Below are 21376 nucleotides of genomic sequence, written 5' to 3' on the forward strand. Positions count from 1 at the left end.
AAAGTTAAAACACATGAAAGTTGTGAATGATAATATCAGCAATATACCCTTGGTTGTCATTTTTGACTCTATGAGAGCAATATTTCCCCTGTTGAATTCACCACATCTGCTGATTTTTGGATCCCACTTGACATACTTCCATGGATCTCACTGGATCTGCTCTACTCTTTCATAATTTAGACTCTGTATGGAATGTCACTTACTGTGTCAAAGCATCACATAATTGCCGTTGTCAGCTCTATTGTTCCCTCACCACTACAAAAGTGTTTTGGTTTTATTTAATAAATTTTTTTTTGATTATTGGGCCGTAACATCAGCAATTAGCAGTTTCCCTTTTTTTTGTTTTAAACGATTCCATTGAATGGTAGCTGCCCAGCACCAGACAGCAGGTGGATGGCCAGCATTACATCAGTTGTGCTGTGTTATGATGTTCGATTCAGCTCCCATATGAATAGATTATGCTGGCTGTGTGACACATCTCAGCTGCAGCTTGAACTGTGCTGCAACCACATGTCATCTAGAATTTCAGTGTGATTCCTATTTTTCATGAGTGAAATGAACTTCCCCAAAGCTCATCTCACTCCAAACTCCTCAGACACCATATCAATGGGATCTGTTGGCATTTTTGGGAAGAAAGTCCAATTCACAAAAAATGTATTGCTTATTTCATGATACCCTAGGACACCCTCGGATGTTCTGACCTGGCCAGTCAGAGCTCTTTTGGTTGCATAAAGGAGAAATGCTCAACATTAGGCAGGTGGTCATAATGTTATGACTGATAAGTGTAGCAGAGATATAATTGTTTTTGCTGCATTGTGACTATTTACTCTGACTCTGAATTTCCCACAATATCATTGTTTTGGGGACCATTTAAAATCGTTTTAGTCATTGACCTCATACATATAGAGTTGGATTTTAGATGCCCTCCTCTGTGATTTTGTGATGGAAACTGTTTGACATGTTTAGACTATATGTTGATTTGAAGAGCTCTTCACTGTTTAAATCCAGTTTGTTTTTATGCTTCCAGATAGCCGCTCAGATCTGTCGCCAGGCCGGTCTCGTGCAGAAGTCCAAGGACGTGATGGACTATAGTGCAGAGAACTTTGCCATTGTTTTTGCAGCTATGGGAGTAAGTGCATCCTACAGCATAAAGTTTTTCAAACCCCCACCCATTTGTGGCGCTAATCGCCCTCTTAACCCTGAGGTGACACCTTGTCCCCTCTCTCCCGCCTTGCTTTCTTTTATTCACCAGGTGATTTAACCTTTAAGTCCCCCTTGTTACTTCTGCACTTGTGAGCATATCCCCCAGCCATGTTGACAGGTTACTAATTCAACAGACCTTTTAACACTGTCAGCCATGCAGTATCAAGTTCTCTGTTGCTCAGCTGCTCCTGCTGTCTGCTGTAATGCCTTGATTGTGACAGCTTGACCTCCACCAAACACACACATATACACACACAACCACTTGCTTCACTTGCTAAATGCTAATCCACCCCTCTTCCACTTCCCACCAGTTTACATCCCATTTAGGGTTAATCTGGCTGTAGAGTTCAGCAGCAGTATGAATAGGGATAAATAAAAGGATATGCATTTTTTTAAAAGAGCACAACACATGCAGTAACAGCAATGCATCTGCTTAATGGGGGCAAAAATAAAAGGTTGATACACACTGTTTTTATGCAGCCCTGCAGAGCTCACGTTGAAAGTTCTATTGGGTTTTCTGTGTTCCTTTCAGTCAGGTTGAGTGTTTTAAATGATTTTAAATGTAGTTGATTAAAAAGAACATTTTAGCAATTAATTATTACACTTAGAAAATAAAAATACCAAATATCCCACTGTTTGAGGATTTTCTGCTCCTTGTAGTAACGGCACCAGTCATTGCCACCGGCGTGTCCATTGTTGTGTAAATGTGGGGATTGTTTCTTGTATTGTAATAGCACTCTATTGTAATAGGACTATATCGGTAGTCAGCTAGACTTAAAAAAAAAATATGCTTGGTCTCCACAAAAACAGACAATAAAGCAACACCAAATTTATACAGTCTTGGGGTTTCTGTTTTTACTTTGGTGTTCAAACCTAATTGCTTTTCCAGAAGAAGGTGCCCTGTATGAGCAGCAGACGAGGCTTATTCTACTTACTCTCTTTGGTTCCACAAAAGGGTTCACTTGCAAGCGAACCAAGAATCACGTTTTCAGGCGCACCAGAATTAGCTTGTTTGATCCACACCAGAGTTTGGATGACCTTTCACACCTTCCCAAACAAAGTGAACTATCCAAGCGAACAAACTCTGGTCTACTGAAAGTGGACCAAACAGCTCTGGTGTGAAAACACCCTCGGAGGAAGTGAGTGTCCCAAATAGCATAAGAATAGAAATAGAAAAATGCTTTATTCATCGATTTATTAGTCGAGTTGCTCAAAAAATTATAAATATTTACAATGATTGCATACTAGACAACAACAACAATAATAATAATAATCAATGATGAAATAAATAAATTTGAGAAGAACATGTCAGCAGTCACTGTTAAAAAGCCTTATGGCTGTGGGGACAAAGGACCTGAACCTCTCAGTCCTGCAGTGCAGTGAGATGAACCTTCACTGCAGCTGCTCTTCTGTCCTGCCAGGATGCTGTGGAGAGTGTGTCTATTATTATCCAAAACAGAATATAATTTCCTCCTCATCTGTTGCTCCACCACAGCACTGAGAGGGTCTAGCCTTCTGCCTACCACAGAACTGACCTTTTTACCAGTTCGTCCAGGCGCCTACAGTTTTTGTCTGTGGTGCATTTCCCCCAGCAGACAACAGCATAGAACAGTGCACTCTCACTGATAGTGTGATAAAACATGCATATCATGTCACTGCAGACATTGAAGGACCTGAGCCGTCTCAGGAAGAGGAGACAGCTGTGGCCCCTCCTATTAACTGCTTCTATGTTGGCAGACAACTCCAGTTTATTATCCAGCACCACCCCCAGGTATTTGCAGGTCTGAACAGTCTCTATCTCCCCTCCATCAATGCAGACTGACTGGCATGGAGTTTTAGATCTCCTGAAGTCCACCACCAGCTCTTTGGTCTTGGTAGTGTTCAGGAGGAAACGTTTTTGGGTTTTTTTGGTCCAGCCATAGAATGACTCCACAAGGTCCCTGTACTCCTTCTCCTCTCCACCGCGCACACATGCCACAACAGCCGTATCATCAGAATACTTCTGTATGTGGCAGGACTCTGAGTTGTTACTGAAGTCTGATGTGAACAGGGTGAAAAGAAAAGGAGCCAAAACAGTACCCTGCGGAGCCCCAGAACTGCATTCCAGTGTTCCAGAAACACATCTCCCCATCCTGACATACTGTGGTCTGGCAGTCTAATAGTCTATAATCCACGATGTCAGGGAGGGGGCCACACCCATACCTAGAAGCTTGTCTTTCAGTCTGGGAGGCCGTATGGTGTTGAAGGCACTGGAGAAGTCAAAGAACATGATTCTCACATATGAACCGGGCACATCCAGATAAGCATATGCCTGATGTAGCATGTACAGAATCGCGTCTTCCACTCCTATGTGTTTCTGGTAGGCAAACTGGAGGGGGTCAAGATCCTTAGCAACCTGCAACGAACAAGGAGTCTCTCCAAGGTCTTCATGATATGAGATGTCAAAGCCACCGGTCTGTAGTCATTCAGCTCCACCGGTTGCCCTAATTTGGGCACCGGTATGAGACAAGACGTTTTCCACAGCACCGGGAGTGATGTTGCTATCAATTTTAGAGATGGGGGGTGGGGGTGCAGCTGGACAGAGGAGGGTAAGTGGTGGGAGTTGCTGCAGAGGTGGAGGTGCAGCCGAACTGAGGAGGCCAGGCAGTGGCAGAGGTGGATGTGCAGCTGGGCTCAGGATGCCTGGTGGTGGAAGCTGCCGCAGAGGTGGAGGTACAGCTGGACAGAAGAAGCCTGTTGGTGAGAGTTGCTGCAGAGGTGGAGGTGCAGTTGGGCTCAGGATGCTGGGCAGTGGAAGCGGTATAGAGGAAGCAGCTGTAGTGGTGGAGGTGGAGAGAGCAGCAGCAGCAGAGGTGGAAAAAGCCACACCATCGAACCTGTTGTAATATTGGTTGAATGTATTGGCTCTGTCCACATCATCTAATGGTGGTCCTCATGCCCCTCCACACCTCTTTGTGTTATTGTTCTCCAGCTGTCTCCCTACCTTTTTTCTTGTACTCCACCTTAGCTCGACGTAGTGTCTTTTTAAGCTCCCGTTGAACATTCCTCCGCCTTTCTCCATCCCCATTCTTGAACGCCATCTTTTTCTGGTTCAGGAGGTCTTTGATGTCACTGGTGATCCATGGTTTACTATTAGGATAGCACCTTACAGTCCTCACTGTATTCACAGTGTCCCTACAGAAGTTAATGTAGTCAGTGATGGTGCTGACCCTCCTGTCCATGTGCATGTCCATTTCTTCTTCCTCCAGCAGTACAGCCCAGTCTGTGACATCAAAGCAGTCTCTACCCCACTTCACATCGTGTCCTGGTATCTGATGAAGACCTTGTTAAAACGGGTGGGCGATGTCCGAGCGGGCATGAATTCATTTTGATTTGTCAGACTAAAACTGGGATGAAATTAACCTTTAAAGTTTGTGCGGTGTCTTTGACTTACATATTTTTGTGACCCCCCCCCCTGCAACTGTTTAGCGCCTACAGAGGAGGTCCACTCAGTTTTCTGTCGCCAGCAATTTTGAGTGATAATGTCTGAAAAGTGCCTATGGTACATTTGGTACATATGGTACATTTTTAAGAAAAATGCTTCATGATGCTGTGTCATTGGTGTTTCAGGTCAACATGGAAACTGCTCGCTTCTTCAAGTCCGACTTTGAAGAAAATGGCTCCATGGACAACGTCTGTCTGTTCCTGAACTTGGCCAATGACCCCACGTAAGATATAGTTGGAAATTATCTCAATCACAATTAAACATAGTACAGTACATTAAGGACTATAGAGCGCACCTGAATATAAACCGCACCCTCTAATTTTAAAAAGAAAATCCATTTTGTACTTGTATAGGCCGCACCGGATTATAAGCCGCGGGTGTCCATATTGTAATATGAGATATTTACACAGAAAGATGTCACATATGAGGTTTTTTAAACTTTTAAATAAATGCTATGGTAACATAAACAAATGCATGTTGCAAATGCTTTTTTTCCCCGAATAGTGCCAGTAACATGGGTGGTTAGAAAAAAAAAAAAAAAAAAAGAGACTGTATTGATCGCCTTTATTTGAAAAGCTGCATCATATGCATTTCTTCGTTTGTTTTCCATGTTGAGGGTGAGTACAAATGACCGATTTACAATAGAAGTGTAAGTGTGTTTGATTTATCATACAATTTCATTGGACCACTGTTAACTATTGGTTAATTTTATTGGTCTAATGTTACGAAGCAAAAATTTTTGGCGGAATGAAAAAAAAAAAAAAAAAAAATACATATGTTAGCCACATCGTATTATAAGCCGCGGTGCTCAAAGCCTGGGAAAAAAGTAGCAGCTTATAGTCCGGAATTTACGGTAATTGTACTTGCTGCTTCTTCATTTTGGAAAACTTGTTTACTTATTGATTTTGAGTTCCATTCTACACACAAACAAAAAGGTATTACTGCAATGTTTGCCTGAACTGCGAACAAATAATAAACTTATGATTGAACCTTAGGATTCGAGCAAACATTCTCCACATACACTTGAATTTTGCCCCTGTAAAAGCTCTGAATGGAATAAATACATTCAGTTTAACTTCATTAAGAAAATCTTTAATGTAACGTAAGAATCATTCCTGTTAATTGTGTAACAGGCTGGTACTTTTAGGTACTCCAATCTCAAGGTTTTCATGTGTGTAATACCATAACTCTTTTTTTTTTTTCTCCTTTCTATGACCAATCAGCATTGAACGCATCATTACACCTCGCCTGGCACTGACCACAGCAGAGTACCTGGCCTACCAGTGTGAGAAGCATGTCCTTGTCATCCTCACTGACATGAGTTCATATGCTGAGGCTCTCAGAGAGGTACAACTACTTACAGATTTTGGCATTTTGCGTTCACTATTTGCATTTTCACATGAAACATCTGACACCTTTGTCTGTTTTGGGAGACAGAGCCTGAAATTGAAAGCAGGAAAGAAACGTTGCAGTCGTTTGTGTAATATGGTAAATGTAGTCCTTGTCTGGGCGTCTGTAGCTCAGGAGGAAGAGCAGTCGCCCACCAATCGGAAGGTCGGTGGTTTGACTCTGGCTTCCCCAGGATACATGTCGAAGCGTCCTTAGGCAAGGCACTGAACCCCACGTTGCCCCCCCAGTGTATCATTGGGGGTATGAATGTGTGTATGAATGATTAGAAAAGCACGTAGTTATGTCTCTTAAGACGTGCTGTATGAGTGTGTGTGAGTGGGGTGAATGCGGCATGTAGTGAAGCGCTTTGAGTGGTCAGCTAGACTAGAAAAGCGCTATACAAGTACAAGTCCATTTACCATTTACCAAATGACAACTTTGAAAAAAAAAAAGTTATATCTCAGTGAACAGAGCCTGATTTAATGGTCTTCTTATGGTGGGGTCACTTCCAGACTGTGCTCTGCATATCATCTCTGCCTTGACTGGCTGGGGCTTGAGAGGATAGGAAAGAGGGAATAACAAGCACCATAGCAGCCTAATCTTAAAGGTAGAGAGGGTGTCTGCTTCCCAGGTATATACTGGCAGCTAGTTCCACAAGAGAGGGGCCTGATAACTGAAGGCTCTGCTTTTAGAAACCCTAGAAACCACCAGTAAATCTGCTTTCTGTGAATTAAACGCTCTCGTCTGGAAAATATGGTATTGCAGAATTGCAATAGTCCAATCTTGAAGTAACAAATGCATGGAGCAGTTTTTCTGCATCACTCTGTGACAAGATGTTCCTCATTTTGGCAATATTACCAAGGTGAAAGAAGGCAGTCCTAGAAAAATGTTTTACATGTAAGTGAAAAGACGGATCCTAGTCAAAATTATTTCCAAGGTTTCTCATGTTAGTGCGGGAAGTCAATGAAATGCCAACAAGACTAACTAATGTCTTCTGGAGATGCTTAAGTCCAAAGATGACAAATTCCATTTTGTTTAAATTTGGAAGCAGAAAATTCTGAGGTCTTTACGTCTTTAAGACATGCTTGTAGTCTGACCAACTGATTGGTGTCATGTGGCTTCATGGAAAAGTACAGCTAAGTATCACTTACATGGGAATGGAAATTTATGCCATGCTGTCTAACAATATTACCTAATGGAAGGATTTAATAAGTGAAAAGAATCGGTCCAAGCACAGAACCCTGTGGAACTCCATGACTTACTCTGGTGTGTGAGGAATATTCTTCATTTACAAGAACAAACTGAAATCTATCAGATAAAAATGACTTAAAGGTATCACAATATGCCCCTTTGATATTGAAACAATTTTCTGAAGTCCCATTGAGACGCATGAGACAAGTTTAGAAATAGTTTAGCTGAGTGACTGTAAGTTAGTCACAAATGCTACTAAACAACGCTATGTGATCAGCTCTAATGGACCAAGACGGAGACGTACATGGTATAACTCGTAGTAATGCATGTGAACCATTTAATTTCTGCATTTACACATTTTGTAGATATTAACGTCATTAAACAATTGTACTTGGAGACCTACATCTTTATCAGAAATATGATGATAATGTAATGTTAACATACTGCAAGCGGTTAATATAACAATGAGAGTGAGGAGAGGACTGGTGTTGTGTTGGAAACACACCTTATCCACACAGCTGCAGGTTGTCTGAGTTACAGAACGGAACCGTTCAGCTAGAAAGCTTCAGCTAACAAAGTAATGTGGGAACAATAATCATCTTTCAGAAAGGAACAGCAGTAACTCCTTAGAAGTTGGTGTACGTCACCTTCATTAGCTAAGCTGTTAGCTGCTGCTAAAGGAAGAAATAAATCAATAAATAAACCATGAGGAATTATTTCTCAGATACTTCCATTTCCCTGCTCTGAAGTTCAGGCTCTGAGAGTTGGATCTGATCCCTCTTTGTGTCTCAGTTTCTTCAGTCCAAGTTGTTAAAACAGTGGGATGAAAAGTGTCTGCTGCACATTCACAGTCTTTAGCTAACTCTGCTGGAACATTAGCCTCAGATATAGTTTATCCACTGGGCTCTTATATCCTCTGAGGCTGCTGCTGGATGGAAGATGAGTGATGTACTTTTGAAATGAAAATCAGAACGGCTCGTTAAATGAGGAACTTGGAAACAAAGGGAAACTTAAAACAAATAAAATAAATGACCAGGGTCCCAGGAGAACAGAAAGAAGGGATTTTCCCATAATATTTCACCTTTAACCAGCCTAATACAGTTTCTTTAATCGCAATAACATGTTCCTGAATCCTGACTGAAATAGAAAACTTCATTTCTGTCGCACTGCTATTTGTTAAACAATGCTCTGCTGGTGCATGATAGCTGTGTGTTGGATAGCTTGTACAAACTGAAATGCTATGCTCGTATATTGTCATGAGTTTGTCAACAGAACATGAAGCATGCTGAGAGAGAGGATAATGTCTTTAATTTCTCTACAAAGTGTTTATTAGCTTTATTATTGTCTGCTTGGCTTGAAAAAGTTATGGCCCGTCATCCTGCCCCTTACCCACTTGTTGTCCTTTCTCTTAGCGGTGAGAAGTCTGTCTGCTCTCACTCCACTTTGCCTCTGTAACAATCCTTTTAATGTTGTGCAGTTAGCCTTCTCAATATGTTAGCAGCACAGTGCAAGTTTTTCAGTGGTTCATGTGGGGTTAGTCTTCCTGTATTTGCTGTCAATAACCTTGGCACATGTGTGACTGCAACTGAAGTCTCTCAAGACCCAGGTAACTTGATGGGATTCAGCCCTTATAAAGAGCTAGGACATTATCATTTTTCTTCTGTTCTCATTCACGTGTGAAGGTTGAGTTATGCATTGAATCTGTTGATCACAAGTGTCTAGGCTGCCCATCAACCTTTCAATCCAAAGATGAATTAAATACACTTTCTTTTCCTCTTGCTCTGAGGTTTTTACTTTTGGTCATTTCTATAAAGGATCTGAAAACAGAATAGCCACATTTCTGTTTCCACATTTCCACACTGTTTTCCTCTTCTGAAGCATAATGAAGGAGTTGGCATCACTTGACTCTCAAACAGTCATTTTCCATTCTACAACCACTGTACCTTGGGTCTGTTTGGAAAGATCAAAGCCTCAGAATGATAAAGATGCACGCACCTTTTTTTTTGTGTGAACAAAAATAGTGAAAGAGTGTCACTTGGAGCCACTAATTTAAAGACATCTCTTACACACGGTTTCTATTCAGGCACAGTTTACTGTCACAGCAGTTGCATTCTTACTTCTAGGTTTTAAATGGATGGCTACATACTGTAACATCAGTGCTCAATAACTTTAATGTCTGAGGTGGTTTATTACTTTAATTTGCACTCATTCAGGACTTGTGATATTTAATCTCTCTTATCCCACTACAGTCAAGGGCTTCTTTTCAAAACTGTCAGAAATGTTGGGAAACTTAACTTTACCCAAGTCTTTTATTTTTCACACTGAAGAAACTCGAAACTTGATTTGGATGGAAACAGTGTTCATGATCCTGTGTTGTGAAGCTTATTCTTACCCTCTTGCATCACCCACCCATCAACTCCACTCCTTTAGGTCTCTGCTGCCCGAGAGGAAGTGCCTGGCCGTCGAGGCTTTCCAGGCTACATGTACACTGATCTGGCCACCATCTACGAGCGTGCCGGCCGAGTGGAGGGCAGAAACGGCTCCATCACCCAGATTCCAATTCTCACAATGCCCAATGACGGTGAGAACAACTGCACCCAAACAGCCAATGGCTTTCTCAGCATTAAGTTGGTTCTAAACTAAAAGGACAATGTCACAACTGTCATCCTTGTCGGCTACATATATAAACTGTGAGCATGTGTATAAGGAATTTTTAATGTTTGCAGTTGCCATGGCAACTTATATGACTAGCCCTCGAGTTGAATAATAGTCTCCTATTACTGTGTTAAAGGCAAGCGATTGTGTGCCCAGCTCACAGACTCTTGATTTCAAAAGAAATGTCTTTATCATGGAAAGCTTACAGACACTACTCTGCTTGAGATCTGCATGTGACATTGTTTTAATACTTAGAAATCAGCAAGTGTCCTGAACGCCGTCTTCATTTTGGATAATCCCACAAAAGTTGGGATGCTGTGTGAATACAAAAGTACAGAAAATGTGTTTTTTGTGTCTAACAGACATCACCCACCCTATTCCTGATCTTACTGGCTACATCACAGAGGGTCAAGTTTACGTTGACAGGCAGCTGCACAATAGACAGGTATTATTCATCTTTACTTAAAGTTGTTTCTTTAAAACAACAAACTTTGAGCTCATTCTCTATGGCTTACTTTTCAACATGCATCGTACTTCTTCAGCTTGCTCACAAAAAAAAAGAAAACCTATATTTCTGATTTGTGTTGTTTCAGATCTACCCACCTATCAATGTGTTGCCCTCACTGTCCCGTCTGATGAAATCTGCCATTGGTGAAGGGATGACCAGGAAGGACCACGCTGATGTATCTAACCAGCTGGTAACAAATCCCACCCTCTGCAATGGTTTATGCTGTGGGCTGTGATGTTTGATCCCGAGCTATCATTATCGATAATATGACTGCCTCTCCCTGTCTTCAGTATGCCTGTTATGCCATTGGTAAGGATGTCCAGGCCATGAAGGCTGTTGTGGGAGAAGAAGCCCTCACTTCTGATGATCTGCTCTACCTGGAGTTCCTGCAGAAGTTTGAGAAGAATTTCATTGCTCAGGGTGAGAAGAAACTAAAGCAACAATTCTCTGATTATTTTTATGTGTGGTTGAACATCTATATCTCCATAACAGTATAAAGGGGTGTTCATAGTTTGCTTTGCCTCTTCACAAAACAGTCATTCCTTGTTTGCATAAAATGATGATTAAAGCAAAAGTAGGAAAATGTCCCTGAGTGCAGCTTTAAATGTAAGAGTCAGCTGCTTTTCTCTTCCTGCCATGCAGCCCTTCAAATTTGAAATGTGTTAACTACGGGTTTGGTCAAACTAGACTGTGTAATTTTATGAGGGGGATTGTGAAGAATAACAACTTCTAAAATCAAAAAGCAGTGAATGCATTCTACCTGTAGCGAGCTGGTGAAATGGCACAAGCTAATTTACGCTGTTGTTTCCCTTTTCCATTTAAAAAGAAATCAGTTTTGATAGCCAGACATCTTGGTAATTAAGTGTATTGAATCACAAAAAATATAGCAGCTGAATTGTGTCTTCCACAAGTTTAGCTTAGCAAAGTGATCATATCTGCTACCTCTGCAGCTTCTATGAAATTCGTATTAGTTCTGTGGATGTTGTAGGAGGTGAAAAAAGAAACATTTACCAAATGTTGTGCATGATACTGCACATTATTTATCATCTTATAGAAATAAGGCGAGTGTAAATGCTGTGTGAAAGAACTTCTGCTTCTGAACATCGTTGCCTCTATTACAGTACATTGCTTTGAAAAAAGTGGTTGTGGTGGAATTCACATTGAATTTTTGAGTTTGTCCCTGGAAACTGTGAAAATATCTCTCTATTTATTTTTCCTCTGAATGACTAAACAAAGTCTGGAAACCATTTAATCTAGACAAATATTACACATACAAAGTTGAATTTCCTCTTTTTGATTCCTTGGAAAAAAGTCATCACTGCAAGACAAAAGGGGAAATGAAAATACAAATGGTTTGGTCTTTTTCCTTTTTCCTTCCAACACATCAGAATTTAAAAAGTGCAACCTTAATTAGAGCTGAAGCCTGGCCCAGAGCAGGGGCAACCCAGACCTCTGTTGAGAAATTCAGAATCAGTTGAAAGGCTGCAACAATTTCACTTTTGATTAGTAAAATTTCAGTCATGTTGAATGATTATTTTTTTCACTAAGACTGAACTAATGCCAGGGTCACTAAGTTTATCAACTATTTGAAACATAATTTTTAAAGTTTAGCAGCATTTGGTAATACTGCTGTTGCAGAGTTCAGCTCCTGCAGCTGAGCTTTCATGAATAAACAACTCTTAAATACTTGTCAGGTATTCAGCTGGAGTTCAAATGTTATCCGTCATTTTGTATAATAGCATCTAATAGCAACTGAATTTGCTTTAAGGGACCTTTACAGGTTATCCTTGCAACTGATAGAGAAATCTGGGGGAGCACATTTATTTTGATAATTTAGTACAGAAATGGTTTTCTTTGGTTGCTCAAGGAAAGCTTTGTCACCGTCAGCAAGAAGTCCAATTTTGTGCTAAGCCTTCCGTTCCAACTCTCAGAAGTTCTTTGTTTTGATGGACTGCCTGAGCCAAGGACTTGCTTAAGAATAGCAAAGAATTCAAGTAAAAAGCAGCATCCTTGTCTGGATCTTTGTAGTCAAATTTTCATTTACTTTTAGTCGAGCTGAGAGCTATTTGTGCACTTTTGAATGAAACATGAATTTATTGATTCAAAAAGTTAAAAAAAATCTTGGCACTTATCAAAACATTACTTAGTTTTGCCTTGTGTGCTTATTCTATTACACAGAGAAATGAATATTTTCCTGTTTAATTTTCATTGAACTGATTTTCTTTTTTATCATCTTTATGATATAAATATTATCTTTAATTTTTGCAAATAATTGATACAGATATATTTCTGTGTTGGATTAAACTGCGATTAGAGTTTAGAATTGTCTGTTGCTTGCACAGTTCTGTCATAGTTACTCTCCCTCTTGCCTCTTTCAAAATATTTTTTTCTCATGCTCTGATGTGATGTACAATATATGTGTGCACTAGACCACAGTTAATGTGATGTTCTGTGTCTCCCTCAGGTCCATATGATAACAGGACAGTGTATGAAACCCTGGACATTGGCTGGCAGCTCCTGCGAATCTTCCCCAAGGAGATGCTCAAGAGGATTCCTCAAAGCACCCTGGCAGAGTTCTACCCCAGGGAATCTGCTGCTCGCCACTGAGCCAAACTTTGGGATGTTCTTGTTCTAACCCACCACCTTCATATCCCTTAATGTTTTTCCTTGCACCTCACCCTATAGCCTTTCACTTTCAGGATTTGAAAGCTGATGTTATTGGGCTTTCACCCAACCCAGACATCATGTTTTCTTGTGCAACTTTTCTTATAGTCTCCATCACCTCTTTCCCATCAGTCCACCCAACCCACATTAGTGTACAATTTCTCCCCTACCCTAGTAGAGTAGAACAGGGCAAAAATCTCCCCCATTATATAGATGTTCTGTTGTGTATCTGTGTTCTGAAGTCTGTTGTTCTAGTACCCACTTTTGATTGAAACAAAGTGAACATATAATAACTTAGGATCAGTCTTTATTTATTGGGGTGTGTTACTGATTGATCTTCCTCATCTTTTTTTCTTTTTATAAACTCAATATATTATCCCCAGTAAAAGAGATTTTAAGAACAATTTCTAAATTATGAGACAAAGTACAGTTTCCCACGTCACCATACTGGTATTAGCTGAAGGGGATTTTATTTTCATCTGTTCTTAATTTTCATTCTCAAAGTTTTGTTTAAGCCAAAGAGGCCACTGTATGATTTTTAAGTTGCTTCGTGTTTTCTTACGCCGAGAGGACAGAAGTACTTCATTCCTTTTTTCTTCTTTCAGTTGGGCCCTCTTGCATCCTCTCACAGCATAAGTTTAGTGTTTATGTTGATTTAAAAAAAAAAAAAAAGTATATGAGTATATTAAACATTCCCAGCTGTCTGCAGAGATAAATTATTTGTGGTGCAACCATGATAGTTTTGGGGTGTATGTGTCTATGAATAAATTAAATTATATGTGAAAACGTTTGTGTTCTCATCTTAATTATAACTTCATGGAGTCATTGCCCCCTGCCTTACATGAGCTCACCAGATTGACTTTGCAGTGTTTATGCTTTATTTGCCAAAAATATTTTTTGTAGATTAAATGTGCAGTGGCAGTAAGGTTTTGTTGTCTATTATATAGATATGGAGAATCCTCAAACACATTATTTTCATCAGGGTTAGGCCAGTTGAAACACTACTGTGAAAAATGTCTCTGATGTACAACTGCATGCAGTCTTTAGCAGCTGATTGCTCCTCAGTTGAAACAGATGTAGCTCCGCTGTGCCACAAAGTATAAAGAAGCAAACCGATGTAGAGCTCTGGAAAATGTATTTACGTGAGTTCACAAGGTTATTCGATTGTTATTCGATAGAGTTTCATCAGTCCGGGGGTAATTTAATATAGTTTGTCCAAATACTACAATATATCTGACCGCTCCAATATAAGCGGTAGGCCAGCTGGACAAGGTTTCAGTTGTCATTTCTCTACCTTTATTAGACACCTGTAGGCTTATCTTGCGCGCAAAGGAGTCTGCATCTGGCAGGTGTGTCGCAAGACATCACTTCCTGTTGAACTTTGGATACAGATTTTCTCGCTATGGCTGCTGAAGAGCTGGGCAAAATGAATGTCATTGCAGAGCTGTCAAACCAAGGTAATCTTAAACCATCTGTTGTGTTTGTTGCTCCCTGGAAATGTTTTCCTGCCTCTGGCATGCTGCTTCACGAAGAGTTCCGCTGTCACAGCAGGCTGGAGTCAAGTTAGATATTTAACGAAAAACTAGGATCTATAAAGGATATAGTTTTGGTAAGGTTAAGACGTATTATAGCCTAACTATTGTTCCACAAATTAGAATTGATACCGTGTTCACGTAATGTAAGTAAAAATGAACAACTTGCAGAAAACTCACCTTAACTGTTGAGGGTTTTACGGTTAATGTGTTCTAGCTAAATATAACCCAAGGAGGTTTTATGATAGCAGAGTGTCTTCGTGTTAACTGACTTCGGTCTGACTTTGCTTTCCTCCGGGCTACTGGGATATCTCTAACACATGGCTGCAGTTGTTGTTCCAGAGGTCTTCCTTCCCAAACTACTTCTTTGAATAAAGCCTGTCAGCAGAAAGAAAGCTTCAAGACACAGTTGAACGATTCGGGGCCACCAGACTGTTTACCCATTTAGCAGACGCGCTTATCCAAAGCGACTAGCAGTCATATCCCAGGTAGGCAAGTAAACGGTTCATGGGGGGGGTGGGGGTCAGGATATGAGCTCTGGTCACCCACATGACAGGCAGCAATCTTACCACTGCACTGTCCAGTCAGACATCCAGTTTCCAGGTTGAAATATTGTCTCATTAAATATTTTCCTTGTATCTCTATTAATATGTATTAACCATGTTTGAGTTCACATGGGTAGATTTTCTTTGCAATTTGCCCCAGATAAATCATCATCATGTGCTCATCTAATTTCAGCACAATTTGTTAAAGAATGGAACGTTTGTTTTTATCTGTGCCTTTCCCCACACACCCAGATTCACGTGCATGAAGAGTAAACATTAAAACCAGTACACATTTCCTGTAACTATTCACAGTAATCTATACTGCACAACATCATTACAAGGACCACCATCATTCAGACTGGGAACTTAACACTGACAGTCAAACAAGTTTCTGGTAGCTCTAAGCACAGGGAAGGGCAAGGAACCGAAAAGAACATGCTCTGTCTATGTTCATGATTTAATCGTGGATTTCAGAAATTATAGAAGCATAGCTGTATTTCACATAAAGAAAACGTGCTGATGTGGTGAAAACTGTGGTGATGAAAGGCTGAACTGTGAGGCAGAGCTTAGTGTGTGCCATGCTTTCAGAGGGCCATGGCAGATCCACTGATTCCAATTGTTTGTAAAAGGTTCCCCCAGCACCACATAATCACTGGAGCCGATTGCCAACCTTTACACTGAATGCCTAGAACCTGATATTGTTGGGTTCATTGAAGCTTCAAGCCCACACTTTCATCATGTTTCTCAATCACACATACACCCATAATACACTACTACAGCGCTTCTTATAAATGCACTTTATATACACTAAATCTCATTCTCGAAAATAACCCACCAATGAGCAAATTGGGTGCAGTGTGGACCTCAGTGCGGGGAATCCTCACAAGTTCCCACAAATCAGAACTTTAAGTAATACAGAGCAGTAAGAAAGTCAGCTTGAATGACACTCTGGCATATCTTAAGTGAAGGCACACAAGTTTGGGTGCACTTTGTATTTAATTGTGTTCGGGGAAGAGGGAACAGGCATTACTCATGAAATAGGAAGATGTGGAAAAATAAAAGTGAAGTACTTTAGGAGCAACACAAATGTGAGGCCTCACATCATCTGCCATCTTCCAGAGTTGGAAGAAGTTGAACAAGATCTACACCCATTAAGGGTATTTGACAGAAAAGGTTTTATATTTGTGATACAGATAGTTGGGCTTAAGTAGGTCATAGCACTGGGTCATTTTGTCATGGAAAAAGCTATATCTGAGCCTGTGATATGAAGCTGAAAGCCTAGTAATCTGATGATCAAACAACATTTGTGTTCTAATCAGTTGATATAAGCTTTATATATAAACTTATTACATAAACATATAAAAGACTAACTGCTTTCAAGCTCATAAGACAACCAGTAATTTCTGCTTTCAGGGTCTAACTACAGATCTTTGCTCATGCACATTTAATACAGGATCCTTATCCTAGTTTTACACTTTAGAATGAAAACATTGGTCAAATCTTCATACTCCATGGTGTTCCTTGATATCATTAGGTTAAGTAACTAAGCACATTCGTTTCTAAATTTTTGTAAGCTGTTTCGCAGGGGAGCTGGAGCCTATCCCATTGGGCAAGGTAGGGTACACCTAGGACAGGTCATCAGCCCATCACAAGACCCTACAAAACAAACAAGACACACAACCTAGGGATTGTTTAGAGTCACCAATCAATCTAACATTCCTGTTTTTGGGTAGTGGGAGGAACCCAGGCATACACAGGGAGAACATGCAAACTCCACACAGAAAGGCCAGGAACCCTTTTACTGTGAGGCAGCAGTGCTTCAGTCAAAATTGATAAAAATTGCAATTTTATGTTAGAAATGTGCATTACTTTTAGTTGAAAAACAAAAAAAAAAAACAAGGATTCTTTTCTCTTTTTGTCTACTTATCAGACTTTTCGCGACGCCGTCTATAAACGCTATCTATAAATACACATTTATCATAGCCTCTTCCCCTTACTCTGAGACAATGAGACTGTTGGTATATTTAGCATGTCATGCTATAAATGTTTATTGTCACGGAACACAAGCATCATTCACTGAGAAGTTGTCACATGCTCTGATTTTCCATTTGACCATTTTTTTTCCCCATCAATACACAAGCATAAGTCATTGACATCATTGTGATGAAGATGGCTAACTGGTATCCTTTGCTCCCCACAGCGCTACAAGAGTATGAGGACCTGCAGAAAAAGAATAAGACAGCAGCTATGGAAGTAAGTGTAAATGATTATTCAGTAGTGACAGTAGGTAGTTGGTTCAGTTACTACCATCTCTTATATGATGGATATCAGATCTATTTGTAATAATAGTAACTGTAATCGCAACAACAATACAATGCAGTTAAACAACAGAGTAGGGTCACTTCTCACATACAGGAATAGTAGCTAGTGATGCAGTTTGGCAACGGAAGCAGATAACTGTAACAGAAGTATCAGTATCAGCTTGAAAGTAACCAGGACACTTCTTTGTGACATATTTTACAAAGAGACTGTGTGTCCTAACTGTTTTCACACAGTCAGATTTGGATCGTCTGGATCCTGACATAATTTTTGTTATTGCTGATTTCTAACAAATTGCGCTCAAGTTACATTCAGACCATGAGCATATACTTAAAGTGCTGACTTGCAGATTTATTGAGAGGCTAAGATAAGGAGCTCTAAGTGCAAATCAAGCAGGCCTTAGGCTGCATAACTAAATAAATCCATCACTTTTATATGAATCTGTTCAAAGTTGAGTTCACGCAGATCAACACGGATTTTGTCATGTCCATAGTATACCATTTGAAATTCTGAAGTTCACCATCCCAAAATGAACGACTTCTTTTGGAACTTTTTAATGAGCTCATTTGAATTATCCTCCTCATATGGTACAAAGTGTTATGGAGCACCATGGAGTACTGGACCATAGGCTCCACAGTCATCTAAGCAGATGCATGTACATCTCTGCATTTAATTTATAGAATAATGTATTTGTTATTCCCAAAAGGGAAATTATTTTGCAACCTAAACTATCAATAATAGTCATTAGACGATATAAAGAATTATTGTGTAGGGTTATCGCTGTGGGCTGGAATGACCTCAGGTAACTTTTTGTGTTGCAGCAGAGCTGAAGAAGCCTTTGACTTAACACACTTTATTGTTTGATAACCATGTTATGTAGAGAGTGAGCAAAGTTGTCCAATATGGTTGAACAACTTTTACCACATTATTTTTTTAAATAACCAATTTCAGGTAGTCCAGATCAATCCCCAGAACAGAGCCAGCCTTCTTTATTAGTTTGTTCAGTTTCTTTGGTTCTGATGCTGGCTGAAAAGTAGATTGCCTTTCCACAACAGACTTGTTGAAGATATTTAACATTTTAATGCAGATGTTGAAGGACCTAAGCGTCATTAGAATACAATCTGTTCAGTCCCATCTTGTAGAAAGCCTTTGTGTTGCATTTCCCGTCTGTTGTCTATGTGAACTCACAGGTATCTGTAATTCTCCACTACCTTAATTTCTTCTTCAAGGATGGAGATGGTGTTTGATTTACTCCTCATCTCATCTCTTTTGTTTGTGTTTAAGATGTGATGATCGTTCTTACACCATGACCCAAATTGATCAACCAGTTGTCAATGTCAAATTAATTTCTATAGCACATTTAAAAACAACAAGGTTGACCAAAGTGCTTTGTAAATTAATTTAAAAACAAAAACAACCCAGTCCTTATACTCATCCTCCTCTCCGTTATTGAACTACAGTACATCCGAATATTTCAGGAGAATACAGGACTCTGAGTTGTACTGGAAGTCTGAGGTATACAGCGTGAAGAGAGAAGCAAAGCTAAAATGTTGACTCCTGCTTGTGTAACAGAGGTGAGCCACATTGGCATGACTGAATGTTTTAGTAAGTATATTGAAGACTTTCTGCCACGTGAGTCCCAGTGGGCTTGTATTGCTTGCACACACAGTAGTTGCACCTGAGATGGATGCCGAAATCGTCACAATATCTGGTGGGCTCGAAGCTTCCAGACTTTAGTTGCACAGGCACAATTCAGCATAGCATCAATAAGTATCATGATAGCAGCGCATACTTTCTATTTGTCAGTTAAAACCAGCCTCTTTAAGTTAAAAATGAATGGAAAATATAAACACCATTCATCTACACATTATTTTGAACATGTTAATGCACAACACTTTTCATCAGAGAGGCAGTGGGACAGCACTATTTGATGGCCATGTCATCTTCCTTTTCCTCGTAAAGGAAAAACAAGCTTGACTTTATTCACTGCAGCTGAATTTTATTTATCCACTGCAAGTTCATAAGAAAAGTAATCTCAGAACACTTTATTTAGAGACAAACACAGCAACTCACTTTGAGCAAGCACCAACCAATTGAGGAACGTTGGCAAATCATAATCCAAGTCTACTGTAAAGAGAAGACTACATGAAAATTGGGATTGCTGTAGGGTAGCAGTTTCATTTCAGTTCAGTTCAGTTCAGTTTTATTTATATTGTGCCAAATTACAACAAATGTTATCTCAGTCACTTCAAAGACACACTCCTATTTAAGCCTATTAGAATCCAGCTCATTGTAGTACAATCACAATACTATCAAATCCAATGAATTAAATTCCAGATTCCAGATTAATTCATACATACAAAACCGATTTAAAAAAAAATAAATAAATAAATAAATAAATTTAAAGTAGCCTAGCTAAGGAAACCAACAAATTGCATTAAAACTTCTATTTGATCCTGAGAGTGCAACTGTGAAAAGGAAAAACTCACTTTTAACTAAAAGAAACATCTGGCAGAACCAGACTCAGTTCTCAGGCATTTCATTTGCATATAAGGCATGCTCTTTTGTACTGTTGCTGAAAACAGTTGTCCTATCTAGTATTAAGATGTCTTTGTCTTTTCCATAAGTGCAAAAGGCTGAAGGAAGAGAGAGATGAGGCCATGAAGAAACTCACCGAATTCCAACAAGGTGAGTTTGTCATTCTTGTGCCCAGAGAGGGAGATTTGGTCAGAAATTATGTCATTTTACAGATTAACTCTATGTAATGGATGTGTAAATAAAGCTGGGTATACAGTGCCTTGCTTATTTGAAGATGCAAAATTTGATTTCACAACACATTAACAAAAAATTTAGCTTACCCTATCTTAAAAAAAGAAAATAGTGGTTCATGCATGTATTTAACCCTCAAAATCTGTGCTTTATAGAGACACATTTTACAGCAATTACAACTGCTAGTCTCTTAAGGTTATGTCTCTAAGAGTTTGCCATATCTGACCACTGGGATTTTTGCCACATCTTCAAAGCCAAACTACTCAATCTTCTTTAAGTTGGATGGGTACAGAGATCAGAGATTTTAGATTTGCAGGGATTTCTGTTTCTGTACACCACATGATGACAGAACTGTGGTTTGGTTTATGATTTGAACATGAATGCTATAGATGAACGCCAGCTGACCATCTTTAATTATGTGAGTTCCAGATATGGTGCCCACAGTATTGTACTTTCAGCCATACACACAGCACTGTATTTTTTTTCAACTAAGTGATTGTGTTGTTTTATATCTATCTATATATATATATATATATATATATATATAGATAGATATAAAAATCACAAAAATCCAAATAATTAAATAGAGGTGTTCCAATCACTTCCATGGCTGCATGTATAAATTCATGTACCTACCCATGCAGACTGCTTCTACAAACATTTGCGAAAGAATACCAAAATATTTTGGACAATTTCATGCCCCCAACTTTGTGGAAACAGTTTGGGGATGGCCCCTTCCTGTTCCAACATGACTGCGCACCAGTCCACAAAGCAAGGTCCATAAAGACATGGATGAGCCAGTTTGGTGTGGAAGAACTTGACTGGCCTGCACAGTCCTGACCTCAACCCGATAGAACACCTTTGGGATGAATTAGAGTGGAAACTGAGAGCCAGTCCTTCTGTCAAACATCAGTGTCTGACCTCACAAATGGAAGAATGGTCAAAAATTCCCAGAAACACACTCCTAAACCTTGTGGAAAGCTTGCGGAGAAGAGTTGAAGCTGTTATAGCTGCAAAGGGTGGTCCAACGTCATATTTAAACCTATGGATTAAGAATGGGATGTCACTTAAGTTCAAATGCATGTAAAGGTAGATGAGCAAATAGTTTTGGCAATAT

At 39.7% G+C, this 21376-nt stretch overlaps 2 protein-coding genes across 2 annotated transcripts in view; both read left to right on the forward strand.

Annotated features, from left to right (window-relative positions):
- Positions 1 to 13831, forward strand: part of atp6v1ba (ATPase, H+ transporting, lysosomal, V1 subunit B, member a) — a 37115-nt gene extending 23284 nt beyond the window's left edge. The window contains exons 7-14 of the mRNA XM_072391586.1: positions 1028 to 1129; positions 4813 to 4910; positions 5911 to 6034; positions 9698 to 9848; positions 10285 to 10367; positions 10516 to 10620; positions 10721 to 10850; positions 12895 to 13831. Of these exons, the coding sequence (XP_072247687.1) occupies positions 1028 to 1129; positions 4813 to 4910; positions 5911 to 6034; positions 9698 to 9848; positions 10285 to 10367; positions 10516 to 10620; positions 10721 to 10850; positions 12895 to 13037 (936 nt within the window). The 3' untranslated portion in view covers positions 13038 to 13831. The remainder of the gene's footprint in view (positions 1 to 1027; positions 1130 to 4812; positions 4911 to 5910; positions 6035 to 9697; positions 9849 to 10284; positions 10368 to 10515; positions 10621 to 10720; positions 10851 to 12894) is intronic.
- A 644-nt stretch (positions 13832 to 14475) lies between these two features.
- shtn1 (shootin 1) overlaps positions 14476 to 21376 on the forward strand; it is a 55373-nt gene continuing 48472 nt past the window's right edge. Inside the window, exons 1-3 of the mRNA XM_072391585.1 lie at positions 14476 to 14551; positions 17372 to 17424; positions 20118 to 20178. Coding sequence (XP_072247686.1) covers positions 14497 to 14551; positions 17372 to 17424; positions 20118 to 20178 — 169 coding nt within the window. The 5' untranslated portion in view covers positions 14476 to 14496. The remainder of the gene's footprint in view (positions 14552 to 17371; positions 17425 to 20117; positions 20179 to 21376) is intronic.

This window comes from Leuresthes tenuis, unplaced genomic scaffold, assembly GCF_036924035.1.
Source record: "Leuresthes tenuis unplaced genomic scaffold, fLeuTen1.0.hap1 SCAF_8, whole genome shotgun sequence".
Lineage (NCBI taxonomy): Eukaryota > Metazoa > Chordata > Actinopteri > Atheriniformes > Atherinopsidae > Leuresthes > Leuresthes tenuis.